Genomic DNA, 21,543 nt, shown 5'->3' on the forward strand with positions numbered 1-21,543 from the left:
ACATTCTTGTCTATCACAATAAAACATCTGCCCTTAAGATGATCCAGGCAAACTCATGTGCTTCAGTAAGGAACATAGTGTAATATAGCCTTCTTGTAAACTTTGAGGCTGTTTTCTCATCTTGGCAATTCCTGGTGCATTTTTTTAACTTTAGGGGGCAAAATTATCTGCTGTCAAGCACTGAGATTTTGGGGTGCTCTGTTATATGATGCTTGAGAGCTGGGCTAGTGCATATACCTTGTCTAGCCTCTGCTGCTCCTCAGACAATGAGCTGCTGTGTATGGCAGCTGATCCCACAATCCGCTTGGTGGGCTGAGGGCTCAGCTCCAGGAAACCCCAGCAACCCAGCTGAAGAGTGGTGGGTACATGGGCTGCCCACCCTCCTCCACTGAGCACTGGGGCAGCCATCTTTGCTCACCCCAGAAGAGCAACCATGAGGTAAGCTACGGGCCTGAGAGGTCTCCACTTGACTGACTGTGGCTCTGACATTGGCTCCTGGCCAACACAACTCTTCAAGCTTGAATTGATTTGACAGCTACTGAAACCACCTTCCTCTAGTATACCCACACAGTGAGTTGCTTCCTTCAAGCTTCCCTTCCTCGATGAGCAAACTGTGTTTTCATGCTTATCTTGACCTCTTTCACTCTTGTAGGGTGTTAAACAAATAAACGTCCAAAGGTCTGGTGCCAGATGTCAGTCAGTAATGATCCCACAATCCTCCTTCAGAGTGACAGAGTGTAACTTGTATGTGTACCTCCAAAGGGGAGAGGGCAGGTAAACTGCTGCCTCTTTTCAAGTGTTTGGCTGTGGTGTTCTGCTGTTTACAGCACACTATTTCACTCAACTACCACTACTTTCCTTTGCCACTCTGGGAACATTTGGACACAAAACTTACAAGACTTTTTTTTGGGGCACGTTTATTTTTTTCGTTTGTGCCCCGCCCCCCCCCCGAATAAGGAACACGAGACACGTTAAACAAACGTCTCACGTTTATCACTTCAAAAAGAGCGGGCGTTAGGTTCTGGAAGGAGTGAGACCAGCCCGCAGCCAGGGGATAGCCCTCACGCAGACAAGCGTCCTCCCAGCAGCGCGTCGAGCCTTTCTACACACGCCCCGGTAGCACTTCTCACTGCGTAGTTAGACTAAGAAATGCGATCGCGTTTGTCGCCGGGCTGTGATTTTACACCGAAAATCCCAGAGCAAACACAAAACCCGCGCCGCGCAGAACGGTAACGAGCGGCGCGCGCCGGGTTTGCGGGCGCGCCGCTCCGCTCATGGCGCCCCTCCGGACCGGGCCACGCCCTACGCCCTCACTCGGGGATGGCAGCTGCTTTCGCGCCGACCCCCGCGCCACCTCCGTGCGGCGGGCAGGGACCGGGAGCGGCGCTGCCGCCGGCCCCGGCGTGCCGAGCGGCCCGCCCCGCCTCCGCCGCCCCCCCCCGCTGAGCGGCCCGGCGGCGCTGCCCGTCGCCCCCGGCCGTGGCTCCTCCCTCTCCTGCCGCTCCGTCCCAGGGCGCAGGGCTGACATCACGCCCGGGGTTTCCATCCGACCGAGGGAGGAGGAGGCTGAGCGGAGCGGCAGCGTGATGGCGGCGGTCGGGAGGACTTAAGAAGCGGTGGCGGAGCAGAGCAGCGCAGCGCCCGCCCCGGTTCTCCCTCTGCCCCTCCCTGCCCAGTTCGGGGCCCCATTGTTCGAGCCGGCGAGGGTGGCGGGTAAGCCCACCGCGCGGGGTTGCCAGGAGCCGGCGGCCAGCGGGAGAAGCGGCGGCCCAGGCCCCGCTGCGGCCGCGGGAGCAGCCCCCGACCCTGGGTTGCAGCACGAACCTCCCAGCGGGGCGTAGCGCAGTCCGGGGCGGCCCTGGGAAGGCTGGGCCGAGCGCACGCAGGTAGGCAGAGGCCCGCCATGGCTTCTTTCCCTTTCGCCGGTCGGGAGTTGTGCGGCTTCCGAAGATGGAAGCGGGGAGCAGGCAGTGCTAAGGATACGGGGCCAGGGGCCCGCTCTCGGCCGGGGGTGGCTGGATCCCCGGCGCGGGGCTGGGTTCTTAGGCCCTCTGTGCTGTTCTCCGCGGCGGGAGGGAGCGAGCTGTGAGAGTCGAGGCGGGCAGAGGGTTTGAGGCGCTCTTGTTGGCTCCTGCGGGGGGAGCCAGTGTCGAGCCGCCCGGGAGGCTGGAGAGCGGCCGTGGCTCTCCTCTGGCCATGGGGGGCGCCGGGGGAAGCGAGCATGGAGGACAGCGGCGGCCTTAGAGACGCTGCCAGGGAGCCTGGGCTGGGAGCGCCGCCTGTGCAGGCCGCGCCGCCAGCGGAGGGCCGTCCCCGGGGGCGGGAGGCAGCCCTGGCCCGGGTTCCCGCGGGAGCTCCCTGCGGGCGGGTGGAGGGAAAGCGGCCGGGGGAGGCGGCGGGAGCGCGGAACGGGTGGCCGGGCTCGGGGGAGGATCGCCGCAGAGCAGGAAGCGGGCGGCAGGGAGCAAGTTTTGCCGCTGCTCAAGGTGTTTTCCCGGGTGCAGAGGGTGCCGGGCCCGGAGGCGAGGGGTGTTTGCCGGCTGCTGGCGCGGGAGGGCCGGCGGCGGGGAACCCGTTGCCCGGCGGCGCAGAGCGCGGCCTCGCTGGGCAGAGCGGCCGGGCCGCGGGGAGCCGTCCGCCTCGACTCCGTCGTCCTGGGGTCCGCGGCCCCTCCGGGGTTGCAGGACTTCTTCGTATCACTCCCCCATCCCTCATCGCCTTTGTCTGCTGGCCGGGGCGGCCCGGGTGTCGGTGGTGGTGCCTGAGCGCAGGACATTTTCCGCGCCCCCCCACCCCGCGATGAGCACTGGGATGGGCAGTTGCGTGTTAGAGGAGAGCACCTCAGGGCAGGCAACCAGCAGGCGAGCCCCTAATCGCTTTCACACCACTAAGTCTGTGAAAAGGGCTGCTCTTTATCTGATTATAAGTGAGTTTATACTTGCAGTCCGTTTACCCTAAGCCTAAACTTTCTCTAGCTGCATCGGATACTGAAGGGATCTGGTTTCAGATGCTCTTGCTTGTGAAATAATGATCGTTCCATCTGTGGGACCTTGCTGGTTTGATTTAGGTGAGACAATTGTTTTAAACGGGACGGTCTTTAACTTTCTGCTTCTACCCACAACTGGATGTAAGCATTATGTGTGTGTCTGGAAATGCTTCCATCATGTTTTGTGAAGGAAATAAGTTTTACTGAACAGATGTTAGCAGAACATTAATATCTATGTTTTTTACCTATGTGTTCAGGTAGGCAGTTTTTCTTCAAAATTTAGATCTACTTTGTCCCGAAGTCATTACTATGGCAAAAGTTAAGCCGGGAGGTGTAGTGCAGACCTGCAGTAAGCTGTTCTTCTCACCCTAAAATGCTAAAGAAAATGTAATTCTATAACATTTACTATTCTGCAGCCAGTCGTTCAGCAGAAATTGTCATCTTTATAGCACCATCAATGAAAAATTGTGTAAAGAAGCATCATGATCTGTATGCTGGGACCCAACTGCAGTTGAACAAAAAGCTAGACAGGTCTTTCCTTTTATGCATTTGTGTATTTCATTCAGTTTTTTCAATTTTTTAAGTGTAATGAAAAGTCCCCTTTTTATCTTGAAGATTTTTTTTTGTTTGTTTTTTTTACAGACATCAGGAAAGACTTTAATTTTTGGGGGGTGGGGGGCAAGAAAATTGTGATAAAATGATCAACCAGGAACAAGTAACACACAAAAAGACGCCATGTTTTTAACTGAAAAACAGCAAGTGTGATGCCCCCTTTCAGTGTTAGTGAAAAAAACAGTTTAGTTTTAGTATCTTTTTAGTTGTATACATACTTTCAAATTGTGTCAATGTTTTCCTTTGTTTTTTTAGGTGTTCTGGGAGAAATCTTGATTACTTGCAGAGAACACTAGAGCAGACACATCACCTGGAAAACTTACAGAGTACCAAGAAGTGGTTTCTTGATATCCACCTTGTAACCTGACTAGACTTCTATTTATCTCTTAAACTTACTAATATTTACAATGAATGGGCACAGTGATGAAGAAAGTGTAAGAAACAGTACTGGAGAGTCAAGGTAAGTACTTGCTCACTTCAGTTATTCTCGGCTATATGTTCTCCTATATTTTGTTTATTAAAACTGGTTTGCATTTGAACTTGGTGCCAAAGCTTCCTGGTTAGCAAGCGGACCATAGTTAGGAGGACTGGACGTGCTTACTTACAGGTGTTTAATCTGCATGTTACATTCACATCATTTCAGCTAAGAATTGTAGTGATCTTGTATACTCCTTACATGATAAAGCTTAAATAGTATATAAACTGCTTCAGCATCCAACAGAATGGTGTTACTCTTTTGGGGAAAAAAATGTCTGAAGTGTCAAAAGCTGAAACATTGGATTAGAATGTTAAAGCCATTGTTTATAAGTGCAAGACACGTGTAATCTTTAAAGGTGAAGCAGTAGGCTGTTCATTTTAGGTTTTTAATGTAGAGTACTTCATGTTTCTTCGCTCTCTAGAGCTGTCAGAGCAGTGTAACTGAAAGTGTAAATTTGTATTTGTTTTCTGAAGTAAGTTTTCCAGCTATTTTAAATTAAAAAATAAAAATCTGTCCTCTAATGTTGAATGTTAGTCTTCTATAGCATGTGCAGATTGTTCATATATTTAGAAGAGCCTGATTAGAACATCCCTATATCCATGTTTTGTGGACTTTATGGAAACTTCCCGTTGGGTAGAGAGAGATCTAAATCATTGCCTCAAGTGAAGAAATGAAAGAAGAATATAATTGCCAGCTGATCAGTCAGCACATGCTGGTCATTAAGCTTGCACATAGCACAGTGTATGATGGAGTGGGAAGAAGGGGAAGAGAAATATCTAGGTGTCTTTAAGTGCAAATCACAAGGAAATCTATGAACAGTAAAACTAAAGAAACTTTTGTGTATTTTTGTGTCAAGCTTCCTGTATACAAAGGAATGTCCTAGAAAGACAGTAAACTTTTTTTAGATTAAATTTAAAAAATTCAAGTATTAACTATATCATGTGAATAACTTATTATGTATTAGAGCTTTCAACTTTTCAAGATTTCTGTTCCAATAAAGTGGATACTGTTCCAGTTAATAAACAAATGTGGAATTTCTTCTAGAAAGGGGCAAAATATTCCCAGTTACTTTAAAAAAAAAAAAAGTTTGTCAGGTGATAAGAGAAATGCTAACAACACTTTATTTGTTCATAAATCTTCTGAAGTAAACATGAATTTACCAAGGCCAAAGCTGATTATTTTGTGTGTGAATTTTCTTACTAGAAACAAACCGCGTTGCTAAAGATTATGTGGGAAAACTACTTCATATTGAACTGTGACTGCCCATAAATACCAGTATATCAAAGTTATTTAAAATCTGTAGAAATTTTTAAGACTAAACTAGCTAAACATGGTAAAGTTCCCAGCAACTTCGTTAAAAGTGAGAATCAGGATGCATGGTACTCAAAACTTGATACTTGCTGGTGAAGCAAGGCTGTTCTTCAGCTTAAATATCCTACTGAGCATATCTTAAAGTTTTAAAACACTACAAACTTTTTTCCTAGGCTTGTATCAATCATTAACGTCATAGCTTAATTCACAGGCAAGCTTATTTTCATGTTTGTCATGCATTATCAGGAAACTACGTTTGTAAATGAATGGTGAAAGCTTTCAATTTTAAGTGATGGAACCCTTTTCTGTCTGTCCTAGTTCCATTATTAAAATAATAATTTTGAAAGGACTGTGACACTTACAGAATATCTTTATATGATTTGCCCCTGTTGTTTAGGGTGGTGGGTGGTTGTTTTTTTTTTTGTAATTCTTTGTAAGAAGAATTTTCCAGAACTCTGAATGGTTTTTACTCCATGGCGGGGGCAGATTTCCCTTAGCAAGCTGCAGCTGCAGACTGGTAGATAACTGTAACCTGGGATGTGTTGCTGTTATTTAGCCTTCAAATCTGGAAATGTGAATTTTACGGAATGGAATTAGAGATCAGTAACAAAACATGTTTACGAAGCTGCTTGTGGTTCCATTCCATTCAGAGTGCTAGAGAGGGAAGTGGAACAAGTGAAGAAAGCAATGGAGAATTGCTGCTGGGAACAAATTGCAAAGAAGGTCAAACTCCTAATAATTGGTAGAAAAGAAGAAGAGACAAAGGCAAATACAGTGATAATCTAAGCAGCAGCATTGGTGATAACTACAACAAATCTTTGAAAATTTTTGTCACTTTACAAGTGCAGTAAAGCCAATCACTTCCCTTTGTGTAAACTGCCATGGCTGTTATTCTGGAGTGACAGTCTTGATAACAAATAAATACAGCCTGATGTAGGGGAGTTGCCGTCATTACTTTAGAAAGCTAAGAGAAGCAGTGGATCTGGGCTGGATTTATAAGAATACACAAGCCTCATGGGTACTGCATTGTATTGTTTTATGGAAACACCGTGACTTGCAAAAGTTGTGGAAAGCCTTTAGTGTTATCAGCAGTAGGAGGGCTGGAGAAGGGACTGATCATAAACCTTCCATTTCATCCACTGGTCAGCATTGTGGTAAGGAACTGTAGCTGTCCTTTACTCCCTGTGACTGGCTTTGAAGGTGAATTATTTCTTAAGTGTGTGAAAGAAGTGGCCAATTTGCCATGCTCCTGCACTCCTTTCCGGCATTACATCTATTTATCGGTCTGGTAGATGAGCAAACTTTCCCTTGCTGCAGCAGTTGAGCCTGAAGTTCTGTTTTGCTGCGAGTGGAAAAGGGTATCTCTTGTATTTTCACAGCTGAATTGCCGGCTGTACTGTTTGGACTTTCCTTGCCTATGTCGGCGACCTGTGAAGCTATAAATCAGTACTAGAACCAAGCATGATGGAAATTGTAGACTAGCATCAACACTATTACCTGATCTTTTTGCTTGATATTCTGATTTCTGTGTAATAATTACAGTGGAGTCTACTGTCCAGTTTCTTGTTTGTTTGAATCACTACTCCGGGATATTTTTAAGTAGCTCAAGGTAAAATATCACAGATGCTGTTCATCTGGACAGCAAGTGAGTGTAGACACTAAAACTTGATATTAGTACTCTGAGAAGCTGACTCTTAAGCAAAGCATCTTTGTGTATTGTTCTTGAAATTATTCTGTAAACTTGAATATGAGTAAATACAGTCTAGTTAGATAGTAATAAGAAAGTTTAATCAGCAAGGAAGGGCAGTTATACCTGAAATGCAAGACAAGCTCCAGGTAGAACAGGGATTGCAGAAGTGAAACATTGGTGCTAATTAAATAGCAATCTGATTTCCCATCTCTTTGTTTTTCCTATCTTTCCTGTAGAAAAAGGTATAGAGGACTTGGGCAAACCTTCCTTCTATGTAGGTAAAAAGCGATGTGGTCAGTGCAGCTTTACTGGAAAGTAACTGGCTGGAATGTACTGCACTCCCATTTTTGCAGTAAGCAGAAAGCAGCTACTTACACCAAAGACTTTTACCATTCTTTACACACTTGAAAGCTGATATTTTCAGTGTGTTTGTGGGTTGAATAGTCTGTGGACCACAAAAGATGGTTAACTAAAGACTGAAGAGTTTGTCAGTAGGCTTCAATATCCTATCTTAATTCATACCTTCTCAAGGAGGTAAAAAAGTTTAATTGGAAGCCACGACCTCACATTCTCGCTTCCAAGAAATCTAAGTGGGAGTTAAGAGAGAGATTTCCCAAGCATATTTACAGAATTAGTCCCATGCACTGGCTTCTCTTTGGTAGAAGTTTAATGGATAATCTTTATTAAAAAGTGTGTATATAGCAAGAGAGATCATATACATAAAACTCTACATATGTAGATGCGTGCTTGTATGTTAGTGCACAGGAATTCTCAGATCAACAAAACTACCTGAACTGTAAAGGAAGTTGTTGATAGGTCTTACTGTGAACAACTAGGCGATAAAGCAAGCTCTTTACTTTTGTTAGCAGTAATCTTCTCTTTGGTTAGTAACTTGCTATTTTATCAGGAATGATCTCTTACAGAGTTATGCATACTAAAGCATGATGAGGTGTTCTGATGCAGGTTAAAAACAACTTTTCGCTTCTTTTTGAAAGAGTTCAGATAGAATATTCTATCAAAACCTGAGTGTTTTTGTCTAGAAACTTTTCCAACTTGAAGAAATTATAAATTCATGGTACGGCTTTCATTGGGTATATTGTCTCTAGTTTGGCTTTGCAACTCCTGCTGAGCTGTGCTGCTTTTCTTGCAAAATAGCTTGTAAACAAATACTGTGTTCAGGTATAAATTCCTCTTGAATATATAGAGGGTATCCAGAGAAAGTGCTTATGAAAAAAAACCAGACAAATTACTTCAGTGTATCAAACTTAAGTACCAAATCAGATTTGACATGTGCTGCTGTACAAATGTACCTGACTCAAGGGCTGGGGGTAGCAGATGTTTCTTGACTATATATCCTGGAAAGTGGTCTTTATATTCACCTCAGTTTGTCAACATGCATGAAACTATACTTTTTCATGTAGGATTCCTATCCTGAGGACACGCTACTCATTTTCAGTATATACTGTTGCATGCCCGCTTACTGCAAGTTATTATTGACAGTTAACTTTGTCATCACTGCTGTGGTTTGTTTGCATGGTAGAGAAATACTCTCACTCCAACAGTACTGAAGAGATCATCTCTTACTCAAGAGTAAGAGGTTACTGTTTTATCATTCATGTTTGTTTCTATTTCCATAGATGCTTACTGTTTTGTACAGTTGTGCATATTGCTGTCCTTGTTTAGGGTTTTTGTTGTTGTTGTGTGGGTTTTTTTGTGGTTTTGTTGTTGTTTTGTTTTTGTTTTGCCAGCTGAACAAAGTTCAGTACCTATAGTGTAAGGTTTCTTATTCAGGAACACCTTCAAACACATAATACTGTTTTCATTTTACTGATTTTCTTCTTTTAATAAACAATATATATAATCTGCTTGGAGCTGGAGGAGGGAAGAAGGCTTATGTGACACATTCTTAGAAGAGGGACCTAGAAACAGAAATTCCATTTTGAGTAATGAAGTGCCTAAAAGAGCACAAATGGTCTTCAACAGTTAATGTTAGCATATGTTGTATTTCTATATATATTATGTTAACAACACCTGTATTTTGTAGCTTAATTTGCTACCAGAATCTCAGTAATTAGTAGTGCTAGTTCAGGTGATTAATTTTGTAGAGATCAGTGGTACTACTATGCACTAATGGGCATTACTCAGTGCTAGAAAAGTCAGTCAAATTGCGGACCCTAGGTAGACTACATCAGACAATACTTAAAGCTCTTTAGCTAGAGAAGGCATTGCTTATAGAATATGCCTGAGAAAATGCAGGGAAGATTAAAGAAGCCCATAATCAAAGGAGAAGTGACCAAGGGTGGTATGACTACCTCACAGCTATTATCTCCGTTAATTTAGGTTTTAATATCTTTCTTATAGAACTTATGTTCTGCTTCTTTAATGCAAATAAACTATTTTGCTATCAAACAGGGTTTTCTTGTCTTTTTTTAACGCAGGAACTACTTCAAAGGTGAAATTTTAATACAGTGTGAAATGTGATCACTTATCATTTGGTTTGCCATGGTAGCTTCCACTGATTATTTATAGAAAATACACATGCTTTCTTCTTAGGTTGTATCTCCTTTCCTTTTCCACTTCAAGGAAGTTTAAACCATTTCTGGAATTCTGCTGATACAAGTTGTTAAAAGAAGACATTACTTGTATTCAAGCTCTGAAAAGCTTGCAGACTTCTCTCAAGCTGATCATGATTGTTTTGGCCTTGTTGTAGCTGGCTGTTAGCGTATCCATTTCAGAAGATCAAGAAAATACCAACTACTAGAAATATGTGTAAAACTTCCGTATCCTGTATGTCTTTTCCTCTGAACTTAAACAATTACGCTTTAAAAACTCTGGCAAACAAGCTCTGGATTTCTAATGATGCTGATAGGCACTGCAGTGTCTACGGAGTTCTGCATGCTGTTGTGCTGCTTCTTAGCCACTTCAGCGATGTCATGCTCTTTGGGAAAGGGGAGAAGGCATTGCACCTCCTAGCACTTTAAGCACTTGGAAAGATGACTTGCAGTATGTCATGGTGCAGAGTAGAATGTGTATGTACTACAATTTAAAACTACCAAAACACCCTTTTTTCATTTGAAATCTATTTTGTTTCTTCTAAATTCTGTATTGATTTGCACTGTTTTATATTTAAGTTTCAGGGCAACAGTCTCAAGAAATGCTGCCTGTTTACTCCTGCTTGTTTGTTCCACCTCTTCATCAGCCCTTCACCATATTTATGAAAACAGGCTGTTTTAGAGATTGAACCTGTTCCTCCTTTGGACTGTACTGGCACCACAGGGGGGATTGGAGAGGGTAGCTGTAACAATGTCAGAAAAAGTTACTCTTGTAGAACCCTCACCAACAGCTGACTGTATTGGTGAGGACTGGTGTGCAAAACGTCATATATCACACAGAGCGGAGGTATTTAATCCATTTTTGCGCAAAGATTGGTGCTAGGTGGAACTCACAAAGCTAGCACACAGCACTGAGAAACTACAAGGCATTTATACAGTCAAATGTGTTAGTCACAGCTAATATTCACACCCCTCAGCTAATAATTTGTTAATTTCTTTCTCACTTCAACTTGAAGGTACAGATCACTTTTAATTTACCATGCATGTTCAGAGAGTAGGGGGCTTATTAGAGAGGGGGCTGTGTATGTTCCTGGCCTATAGGCATGATTTTAGTATTAAAATGAAGATAGTTCAGCTGAAGGACACTTAGTTTTAGTTCTTCTCAACATCCCGATTAGTAGTTGTTCTTGACTGTACATGTTGTCAGCATCTTCTGACACAGGGTGTTTGCTTTGATCAGTCTCTCAGCTCTCCTCAAGGATATAGTTGCAAAACAAGTGCTTCCCTACCTCCCAGTTCCCTTCTTGGGCCACCAGGTTCTGTTTTGCCGAGCTTACATAGTTCATTGTTACGGCTTAGAGGAAAATTCAATTTTCTTCAAGATATCAGGTAGAAGACACTCGAAGCTTCTAAACTTTTATCATTAGATTCAGTGAAATTTTGTAAAGTACAGAATTGAGTATGGCATGACTTGAAACATTTCTGGAAAAAAACCCTGTTTCTTTTTGTGTTCTGGATGGTTAAGTTCTCAGGTGTCTTGCTGACTGGAATGGCTTTATACTGTCATTAGCTAATATCTCAAGGCACAGTATACGCTTAGGGTGAGATTTATTGTTGTTAATAGTGGATAAATACATATTTCAGATAGTCTTGATAATTCCCACTTTTTTGGTCCAGTGTCTTGTCAGATGCAATTAGATTGTCGTTGTTTCTTACCTTGCAATGTGGCTGATGAGGAGCTTGTACTAAGAGTAGGAGAAATGTCGGCTCTGTTATTTTCTTGTTGTTTGCTTAGGCTCACAGTATTAGTGTTATCCGCAGTCCACTGTTTCTTTGCAGGAATCTTTTTAAACCACTTCTTCATTTTGTGAGGGTTAGTTTTAATGAAACTAAGTAATATAATCCATAAATTTACTTAATCAGGCAGAGGCAAACTGCAGTATGTTGCAGTGCACAGAAAAGGAATGAAGGAGAGATTGCACCACTGTTGCTCTTCTGTGTTGTGGAGCACACGCTTCCCCAAGGACACCTCACCTACCATATGTGACACAAGACCCTCATACTGAGTAAGATTACCAGTATCAATCCTGTCGTGGTTCAGCCTCAGTTGGCAACTAAACACCATGCAGCTGCTCGCTCACTCCCCCCTACCCCTGTGGGATGGGGGAGAGAATCGGAAGAGCAAAATAACTTGTGGGTTGAGATAAGCACAGTTTAATAATTACAATAAAATAATAATTATAATTAAAATGATTATGATGATAATATAATAAAATCAAAAAGGGAAAAAACCAGAAACACAAGCGATACAACCACTCACCACCTACCATCCGACACTGCCCGTCCCCGAGCTGCAATTGCTTCCCTCCTCTCTCCCCGGCCAGCTCCCCCCAGTTAACATACTGGGCATGATGTCACATGGTATGAAATATCCCTTTGGTCAGTTTGAATCCTCTCTCTTAGCTGTGCCCCCTTGTTGTGAGGGAAAAGGTAGTTCTTTATTCTCCTCTTTATGTAACACTTCTTCCTGTATTCCAAGCAAGTCTTTGCATATTGTGTTGGCTTTCTTGATTTTTAGAAAGTTAGATAGGTCTATGTTTTTATTTTATTGCTGCTGCTTTCTTACAAATATTATTTAAAAAACAAATAAGGTGCTCTGTATCAGAAGTTGGTAGGTAGTCTGGCAAGTTGGTAGCCTGGTGTGATGCTGGTCTACAGCTGTTTCCCATGAGAGAGAAATAAAACCAAGAAAAAACCCAGTTAGTAGTCAAGTCTATTCTTTCTTTCTCTCTGCCTTGTAGATACTTACCTTTAGAGATAATTAAGAAATAAGTCTTAGGCTTAAAATTTCCATTCAGTTTCTGTTTGAATAGGTAGCTAGTCCTCTTAGGCAGTAGAGGGGTTTTTTGGTGGTGTTGATACAAAAAGGTTTTCTTTTGTCTGCTGGCATTTCCCCCTAGTTTGGCTAGGGAATGAGTTTTCAGTTTTTTTTATTCTCCCTCCCCCATTTAAGAAAAAATCCCTGTGAGAGCAGAGGCAGTCTCTTTGATAGAGGGAATGGCTGAACGAAGTAACTTGTTCTTTAGCCGTGTCATGCTGACACCTGTGTTAGTGTAAAATGACTTGGAATTAGCTTGTAGTAAGTTTTTCTTTCAAATAATAAAAATCAGTATTGTAGTTCGAATTGATGATACACATTGTGAAAGATTATCTTTAGAAGACCAAACTTTTTTTTTAGTACAGGCAAAGCAAGGACACAATCTGCATGCAGAAGTGTGTGATATTTTGATCCTGACATAAATCTCTGGATGTTTTCTGAGAACATTGAATGAACACGGATTGTGTTCTCTTTTGGATCTTTGACTACAGTGACTGAAGTGACAAAAGAAAAATACCAATTTTGCCTCTAATTTTGAAATTATTTTTTATGCTGAAAACTGAGCACATAACCTGTAACTCTTATTGGATGGTGTGTGTTTTGCCTCAGGTTCTCCATCACTGTTACTGTTGATTCAAATCCTTTAAAACTCTCAGAGGAAAGTCCTTTGATGTATTGACTGCTGCAGCTGTTAGGGATTTATAGGTATTACATGTAACACAGTCCTGCTTAGTACTGTCTCAGTGATCTGCAGTATGTCTTCATTGCATACGTTTATGCAGAACTTATGTATTACCCCGTTTCTTACCTCCTTTGCAAATAAGAACTTCAGGTTTCTGGGTTATAGTATTGTCTTTTTAGAGGTTATGCCTCCAAGTCAATGTTCTTACAAAGTTCAGGTTGAAATATAGTGTGCAAGGAGACAATGAAATAAATATGCGTTGGTAGTCATCACAGCCTATCAGTTACTTCTCCTGTGGCCAGTGAACAGGAAAAGTTCTTCACAACTCAGTAGAAATTGCCACATCTGTTAATCTTACCTATCTTTTTTATGTGTTGTAGTTGCATCAAGACCTCTGGGAGTATGTGGTACATGAGGAGGTATACAGGCAGAAACTCTGGTGTAGTTTCATACATCTGTATTAATTTAGATTATTAGAGTTGAAGTAGGCTGTACCCAACATAGACTAGTCTTCTATGCTTGAACTCCTGTAGTGCTTTTTACTAGTTAATTTCAAATTCTTTTTAGGCATGTATGAATAATGCCATAGCATCTTAAGATCTGGTAAATGTTTTAGCAAGTCACAGAACGGTATGGGTTGGAAGGGACCACTGGAGATCATCTTGTCTAAGCCCTCTGCTTGAGCAGGCACACCTAGAGCAGGGGGGGCACAGGACCACGTCCAGGTGTGGTTTGAATGTCTCCAGGGAAGGAGACTCCACAGCCTCCCTGGGCAGCCTGTTCCACTGCTCTGTCACCCTCACAGGAAAGACTTTTTTCTCATATTGAGGTGGAACTTCCTGTGTTCCAACTTGTGCCCATTGACCCTTGTCCTGTCATTGGGCACCACTGAAAAGAGTTTAGTCCCACCCTATTGACACCCACCCTTTAGATATTTGTAAGCATTGATAAGATCCCCCCATAGTCTTCTCTTCTCCAGGCTGAACAAACCCAGTTCTCTCAGCCTGTCTTCATAAGAGGGATGCTCCAGTCCCCTGATTGTCTTCATAGCTCTCCACTAAACTCTCTGCAGTAGTTCCCTGTCTTTCTTGAGCTGGGGAGCCCAGAACTGGATGCAGTACTCCAGATGTGGCCTCACTAGGGTAGAGTAGAAGGGAAGGAAAACCACCCTTGACTTACTGGCCACACTCCTTTTAATGCATCCCAGGATACCATTGGCCTTCTTGGCCTCAAGGGCACAGTGCTGGCTCATGGTCAGCTTGCTGTCTGCCAGCGCTTCCAGGTCCTTCTCAGCAGAGCTGCTTTCCAGCAGGTCAACCTCCAACGTGTACTGGTACTGGTACATGGTGGTGTTCCTCCCCAGGTGCAGGACCTTACACTTGCTTTTGTTGAATTTGATTAGGTTGCCCTTGGTGCAGGTCTCACTGAACAGCAGCACAGCCTTCTGGTGTGTCAGCTGCTCCTCCCAGCTTGGTATCATCAGCAAACTTGCTGAGGCTGTACTCTGTCCCTTCATCGAGGTCATTGATGAATATATTGAACAGGACTGGACCCAGCACAGACCCCTGGGGAGCACTGCCGGTTACAGGTCTCCAACAAGACTCTGCACCACTGATCACAACCCTCTGAGCGCTGCTGTTCAGCCAGCTCTCAGTCCACCTCATTGTCCACTCACCTAACCTGCACTTCCTAAGCTTACCTATGAAAACGTTATGGACGATAGCACGGCTTTTGATACCGAAGTTGAGGTAAAAAATATCAACTGCTCTCCTTTCATCTACACAGCCAGTCACGCCATCATAGAAGGCTACCAGGTTGGTCAAGCATGATCTCCCCTTGGTGAATCTATGTTGACTACTTCTGATAACCTTCTTGTCCTCTACATGCCTGGAGATGACCTCCAGAATGAACTGTTCCATCACCTTTGTGGGGATGGAGGTGAGGCTGACTGGCGTATAGTTTCTCGAGTCCTCCTTCTTGCCCTTTCTGAAGACTGGAGTGACACTGGCTACCCTCCAGTCCTCGAGCACCTCTTCTGCCCTCTGTGTCCTTTCAAAGGTGATGGACAGTAGCTCATCAGGAACATCTGCCAGCTCCTTCAGCACTCATGGGTGCTTCCCATCGGGGCCCATGGATTTGTGAGGATCCAGTTTGCCTAAGTGATCTCTGACCCAATCCTCTTCAACCAAGGGGAAGTCCTCCTTTCTCCAGATTTTTTGTCTCTCTTCTGGGGGCATCCTGTGTCACCAGGGCACCCACCTCGTTTGGCAGGAGGCCTGTGTTTTCCCCAGTCTTTCTTTTACTACTGATGTATTTGAAGACCTTGTTATCCTTGACATCCCTTGCCAAACTGAGTTCCAGCTGAGCCTTGGCCTTCCTCACTGCATCTCTGCATACCCTGACAACATTCCTATATTCCTCCCAAGTGGCCAGTCCCTTTTTTCCACATACTGTGAACGTCCTTCTTCAATTTGAGTTTCTCTAGAAACTCTTTGCTCATCCATGCAGGGCTCCTGGCTCCTTTGCTTGACTTCTTCCTCCTAGAGATGCACTGATCTTGAGCTTGGAGGAAGTGGTGCTTGAATACTGACCAGCTCTCTTGGACCGCTCTGCCTTCCAGAGCCCTAGCCCATGGGATTCCTCCTAGCAGGTCTTTGACGAGGCTCTCTTGAAGTCCAGGGTTGTAATCCTACTTGTCACCCTGCTTCTACTACTCAGGATCCTAAACTCCACCATCTCATGGTCACTGCAGCCAAGGCTACCCCCAAACCCTCACATCCTCAACCAGCCCTTCCTTGTTTGTTAGGATAAGGTCCAGCAGCACATCTTGCCTCATTGGCTCTTCCACCACCTGTGCGAAACAGCTATCCTTGATGCTCTGCAGGAACCTCCTGGATTGTGCGTGTCTTTCTATGTTTCTTTTCCAGCAAATACCAGGGTGGTTGAAGTCCCCACAAGAACCAGGGCCTGTAATTGTGAGCCTGCTTCCAGCTGTCTGTAGAGGGCCTTGTGGCCTTCCTCTTCCTGATCAGATGGCCTGTAGCAAACACCCACAACAGTGTTACCCATGTTTGCCTGTCCCTTAGTTTTTACCCATGAGCTCTTGACTTGTTATTCCTCCACCCCTAGGCAGAGCTTGATACATTGCAGCGACTCCCACACCTTGCCTTGCAGGCCTGTCTTTCCTAAAAAGTATGTAGCCATCCGTGACGGCATTCCAGTCATGCAAGCTATCCCACCGTGTCTCTGTAATTGTGATCAGATTGTGGCCCTGTGACTGCATACGCATCTCTAGTTCCTCCTGCATTGGTGTACAGGCATTTCAGAGAGGTAATTGAGCACACTCGTTTCCCTGGAGGGGTGCACAAGGACCCACTCTAGCCATGCACACCCTTGATGTGGTTGGTCTTCTGACTATCATCTCATGAGGCAGCTAAGGCACCTTTGTCACTGCTCTGATTGGCCTGGCTTATTCCCCCATTGGATGTGATGGCACTAGCATTGCCACTGTGGACTACTGCCCCCTCCCCCATGAGTCCTTCAGTTTAAAGCCAAGTTGGCCAGCCTGCTGCCAAATATTCCCTTGCCCCTTCTAGGCAGGTGGATTCCACCCCTCCATAGCAGCCTATGGTTGTGAAGAACGTCCTGTTGTCACAAAAGCCAAAAGCTTCACTTTGACACCAGCTACGTAACCAGGAGTTGATCTGCATTACTCGCCTGTTATTGTCTGCCCATTTTTCTCCAGCTATTAAAATAGAGAAGATGACTTGGGCACCAATATTTTTCACTTGCTCCCCCAGAGATTTATAGTCTTCCTTGGTTCTGCACAGGCTCTGGCTTTCAGCATCATGTGTGCCCACATGGAAGAGTAGCAGTGGATAGTAACCTGTGCTCTTGACAAGCTGTGGCACCATCTCAGTGGTGTCTCGGATCTTAGCGCCTGGAAGGGGGCAAACCTTTCATGATTCCCTGTCAGGTTGGCAGATGGGCATCTCAGTGCCTTTTAACAGAGAGTCACCCACTCACTATGGGCACTCATCTCTTCTTATGGAATCCACTCTGTGCTGCTGCTACAGTTGCACATTGCAGATCTTGCTTGTGGGCGTCCACAGCTGTTAAAGCTTCCTATCTGTTGTTGGTAGTGATGGTGGAGGGTGGAGACTGAAGCAGAGTCCTACTTTGGTGGGTTACCAGGGTCCAAGGTGCCTCCTTCTCAGTGATGTCTGCTACAGGCATGTGGTTCTGAAACCACTTATCTATCTCCACCTTGGTTCTGCTAATACTGCACACCGTTTCCTGCGACTTGGCCATCAGATGCAACAGATCATCAACCTGTGCACACCTTATGCAGGTACTTACCTTTACACTAGGAGAAGGGTCTGGGCACTCGCTGCAACCTACAAGCTACACTCCTTGCCGTTCCCCTAGATTTAAAATTACTTGGTGCTACTCAGTTTGTCTTTTTCCATTTCCTTGTGCTGATTTAACACTGTGGAATAATAAAGATGTTATTGATGCTATGGCATTTAAATTTTATTTTTCTGTTTTTTTTCCTATGTACCAGTTAGCTGTTAGTCTACAGTAGTGGTCCTGCATTGTCCTTCATACATACCATCTTAAGGCAGCCCTAAACCAGTTGTTGTGTACATAATTATTTGTTTGTTGTTCTTTCTTGTAATTTCCTTTCTTTCTCTCCCCATCCCTTTTACTTCTACCTGCAGATTTGTTCTGCAGTCCTGTATTTATTAGTAACATGGTTGAATATTGACTTTAACATTTTTACTCTTTCAGATGTTAGTCATGTAACCTAGCCAGTAACTAAGCACCACACAGCCCCTTGCTCACTCCCACCCAGCGGGATGGGGGATTCAGAAGGGTAAAAGTGAGAAAACTCTTTAATAGGTAAAGCAAAAGCCCCACACAAGCAAAGCAAAACATTCACTGCTTCCCATCAGCAAGCAAGTGTTCAGCCGTGTTCAGGAAAACAAGGCTCCATCATGCTTAACAGTTACTTGGGAAGACAATTGCCTTAACACCGAATGTCCCCCCTTCCTTATTCTTCCCCCAGCTTTATATGCTGAGCGTGGTGTCATATGGTATGGAATATACCTATGGTCAGCTGTCCTGTGTCCTCTCCCAGTTTCTTGTGCACCCCCAGCCTACTCGCTGGTGGGGTGGGGTGAGAAGCAGAAAAGGCCTTGACTCTGTAAGCACTACTCAGCAATAACAAAAATATCTCTATCAACACTGTTTCCAGCACAAATTCAAAACATAGTCCTATAGAAGCTACTATAAAGAAAATTACCTCTTTCCCAGTCAAAACCAGCACATACTGTTAGATGATATGTAGTTGGGTTGTATTAGTCTGCTCTTGCCGAAATCAGGCCAATTTAGTGTGAGAAGCAGGGTTTATGAAATAGCTGTTACTCTGCTAGTCCTGCTCATAAGCCTAATGGGAGTTCATTCCCAGACTCCCAGCTTTGTTGAGAGCTAGTTGGCAAGGTAAGGACTCTGTGTGTTCTGTCTGACTAAAGAATATTTTATGTTGGTATTACTTAACGGAGACCTTAGATGATAGCTAGCTGATCTCTTAATAAAGGAAAAGAATTGGAAATAGTTGGGTTTTTGCATCCAACCGCAGAGCAACTAGCATTATCTACTAGGGGTTTTTTTTGTATCTCAATGACTTTGTATATGAACTTACCACTTAATTCCTCTGTTGAAGAACATCAGGCTGCTTACAATTTCCCATTAATTCTAAATCTGACAGTTGTGACTTTTGCTTACTTATCTTAGTAAACTGGAGTTTTTTTCCTTTTTTTTTTTTTTCCCATTGGTGTCTCCACCATTCTCTCCTCTAGCTGGTTTACATGTTTCTTACAATGTTGGCAAGTCATTTGACCAAGATGGCTTATTCGAGTGTCAGTTTCCCCATGCTAACTTAGAAAAGAGGTACTTTGTTTTGGTTGCTTCTACCTCTATATACATTTGAAGTTATGGTTAGCACTATATTAGTGTGTATGAAATATTTTACTGCTATATGGAAAACTAACTTAATTACCATCCTTATGGCTTAGTATTTTGCATCTGTTTTAGATTTGGTAATCCACATTATTGCCCTCTTTGAGCAAGCCTTGTCCTGCGTGGAAGTATTTGATTCTGTTTCCCTCCTCCAAGGTTAGGTAGGATTTAGACATTTTCTGTGGCTTTTTGTCACTGGGACTTGCCTCGCTGGTATTTACTTGTGGCTCAAGGTTTCTCCATGCTGAATTTTCTTCTCTTTCTCTTCATTTATGGTTAGTGTTGACTTCCATAGTTCTCCTGACACTTACTTATGGCACTCTCCTATGCTGAGAAATTCAGTTGTTTTATAATGGTCTGATTTACCCAGCATTAAAAGTAAGGTAACATTTGTGTACAAGACAGCTATCAGAATTAAAATGTATTTGGAATATTGTGATGGAGTGCTGTTAATTTCTGGTAAACAGTTTAAACTCTGGTCATATTCTGTAGCTAGTGCCCTGCTTTTTTGGTGAGTGAGATTAGTGTAGTAGTACCATGCCTGAAGTAAGCCTTTGATGACAGAAATACGAAGTTTGGGAGCAGCCTTGTTACATCCCAGTTTTCCTCTCAGCATGTGCAGGGAAAGCTAGCAGCAGTGTGTTTCTCGATATCTCCCCCTTCAGAACAAGGAAGCTTTACCATGGTCTGTTCCTGTCTCTTTCTTTCAAAGTCAACAGATGCAGATGGCTGATTGAGGTGCAGTCTACAGGAGTCTGTCTCTGAATAGCTTCATTTCTTGTTTACTGGTACAGTTTTGTTGGTGTTAGCAAAAGCAGAAAGAGGAGCGATTTTGCTTTGTTTTGTGGTTTTAAAATGTCAGTTTCGTATGTTTAGGGCAGAGGATGATCAAGCTGCCCTCTCCCCCACTCCCTACCTCTAGCTGACTGTCAGCCAGATGGATTGCGCTGGCAGAGATAGGCTAGGTTTTGATACCAGGTTTTGGCTTTATCACTATCGATTCTGGCTTCATGTTTGCTCTGTTTTTTAAGGATTTGCAGCCACTGTGTACAAAATTTGAAATTATTTTGCTCTGTGGTGGTGTGAATGCAATGTTTTTACTCATGTTATCTTTGAAATATGGTAGTATTAACCTGATGAGGAATCTTATTAAAGTTTTAACTTGGCTACTTCGTGAAGTTTTTTTAGAAAACGAAATGTTTCTAAGTTTTTGAATGGTCCTAAAATAAATATTTATCTTTAAGTATTGTGCTTTCTCTGTATGTTAAATCTGGTATAAAATGGATGTACAGGTGGAATTATCTGGTAGCTCAAGCATGTGCCAAGGAAGAGGCTTGGACAAGTCATACCATCAGTAACAAATTCAGGGTTGTCTGCATGGGGAATTTTACTGCTGTTATTTTAACAGAAAAACATGGTCTGTGTAGCTTTTTTTAGAGATGTACTTCTACATATTTTTTTTTTTAAGGAGTACTACTGATCTATAAACACTGAAAACAGTCTTTTATATTTTAGTTGGACAGGTCTTTGTGGAATAGACTTAACAGTTAAGAGGTGTGTATGTATATGTGGCGTTTGTTGGAGCTAAACAAGTATTTTGGAGGGGATGGGGATGGAAAGTGTGCATGGGTAAGAAACATTTCTACAACTTTTATTTCCTTTGCTTGACTCTTCGATATTAATTTGAAAATTCTTGCTTTAGCTTGCTTTTTTTAGGCTTCACAAAAAGTATCTGATTACACTCTCAATTCTCATTTCTTATTTATTTTTAACTTTATTTAATCAACTGCATCCATTTGTGTGCTACCCATTTGTCTGTTCGAACCTAACAATTGATTTATAGGTGAAACTAAGGCGATATTTTTACTTTAATCCTGTTGCCTTGGCAAGTGTGTAATATCCTACTAAATTCTCATTGCAGCCGATCAGATGATGATTCTGGGTCAGCGTCGGGTTCTGGATCTGGTTCAAGCTCTGGAAGCAGTAGTGACGGAAGCAGCAGCCAGTCAGGCAGCAGTGACTCTGACTCTGGTTCAGACTCAGGCAGTCAGTCAGAATCAGAGTCTGACACATCTAGAGAGAAGAAACAAAGTCAAGCTAAACTGCCGAAAGTTGATGGATCTGAGGTAAAAAAAAAAGAACACATATAAATGAATCCTTTGTGGGGGAAAAAATCTTTAAAAAATCATTCTGTGCACTTAGTTTCAAGAGCAGTTTTTATTTAAAATAAAAAACCCAAAAAGAGGTAATGAAGTGGTTTTAATTAGATTTTAACTTGGTTGGGTTAGTGAATACATGTGCTTGTCTGTCTTAAACATTGGGCTGAGTTTCTC

The 21,543-nt window shown here is 43.4% G+C and overlaps 1 protein-coding gene across 4 annotated transcripts in view; it reads left to right on the forward strand.

The window, feature by feature from the left end:
- The first annotated feature begins 1,548 nt into the window (after positions 1–1,548).
- The window catches only part of CHD1 (chromodomain helicase DNA binding protein 1), a 56,668-nt gene continuing 36,673 nt past the window's right edge, over positions 1,549–21,543 (forward strand). For 2 of the 4 annotated variants that reach the window (XM_075078153.1, XM_075078156.1), the window contains exons 1-3: positions 1,549–1,886; positions 3,854–4,058; positions 21,132–21,336. In XM_075078153.1, the coding sequence (XP_074934254.1) occupies positions 4,006–4,058; positions 21,132–21,336 (258 nt within the window). In that variant the 5' untranslated portion in view covers positions 1,549–1,886; positions 3,854–4,005. Of the gene's footprint in view, positions 1,887–2,975; positions 3,068–3,853; positions 4,059–21,131; positions 21,337–21,543 lie in introns of all 4 variants that reach the window. The other 2 variants (XM_075078154.1, XM_075078155.1) reach the window with 2 other exon arrangements.

Source organism: Phalacrocorax aristotelis, chromosome Z (assembly GCF_949628215.1).
Source record: "Phalacrocorax aristotelis chromosome Z, bGulAri2.1, whole genome shotgun sequence".
Taxonomy (NCBI): Eukaryota; Metazoa; Chordata; class Aves; order Suliformes; family Phalacrocoracidae; genus Phalacrocorax; species Phalacrocorax aristotelis.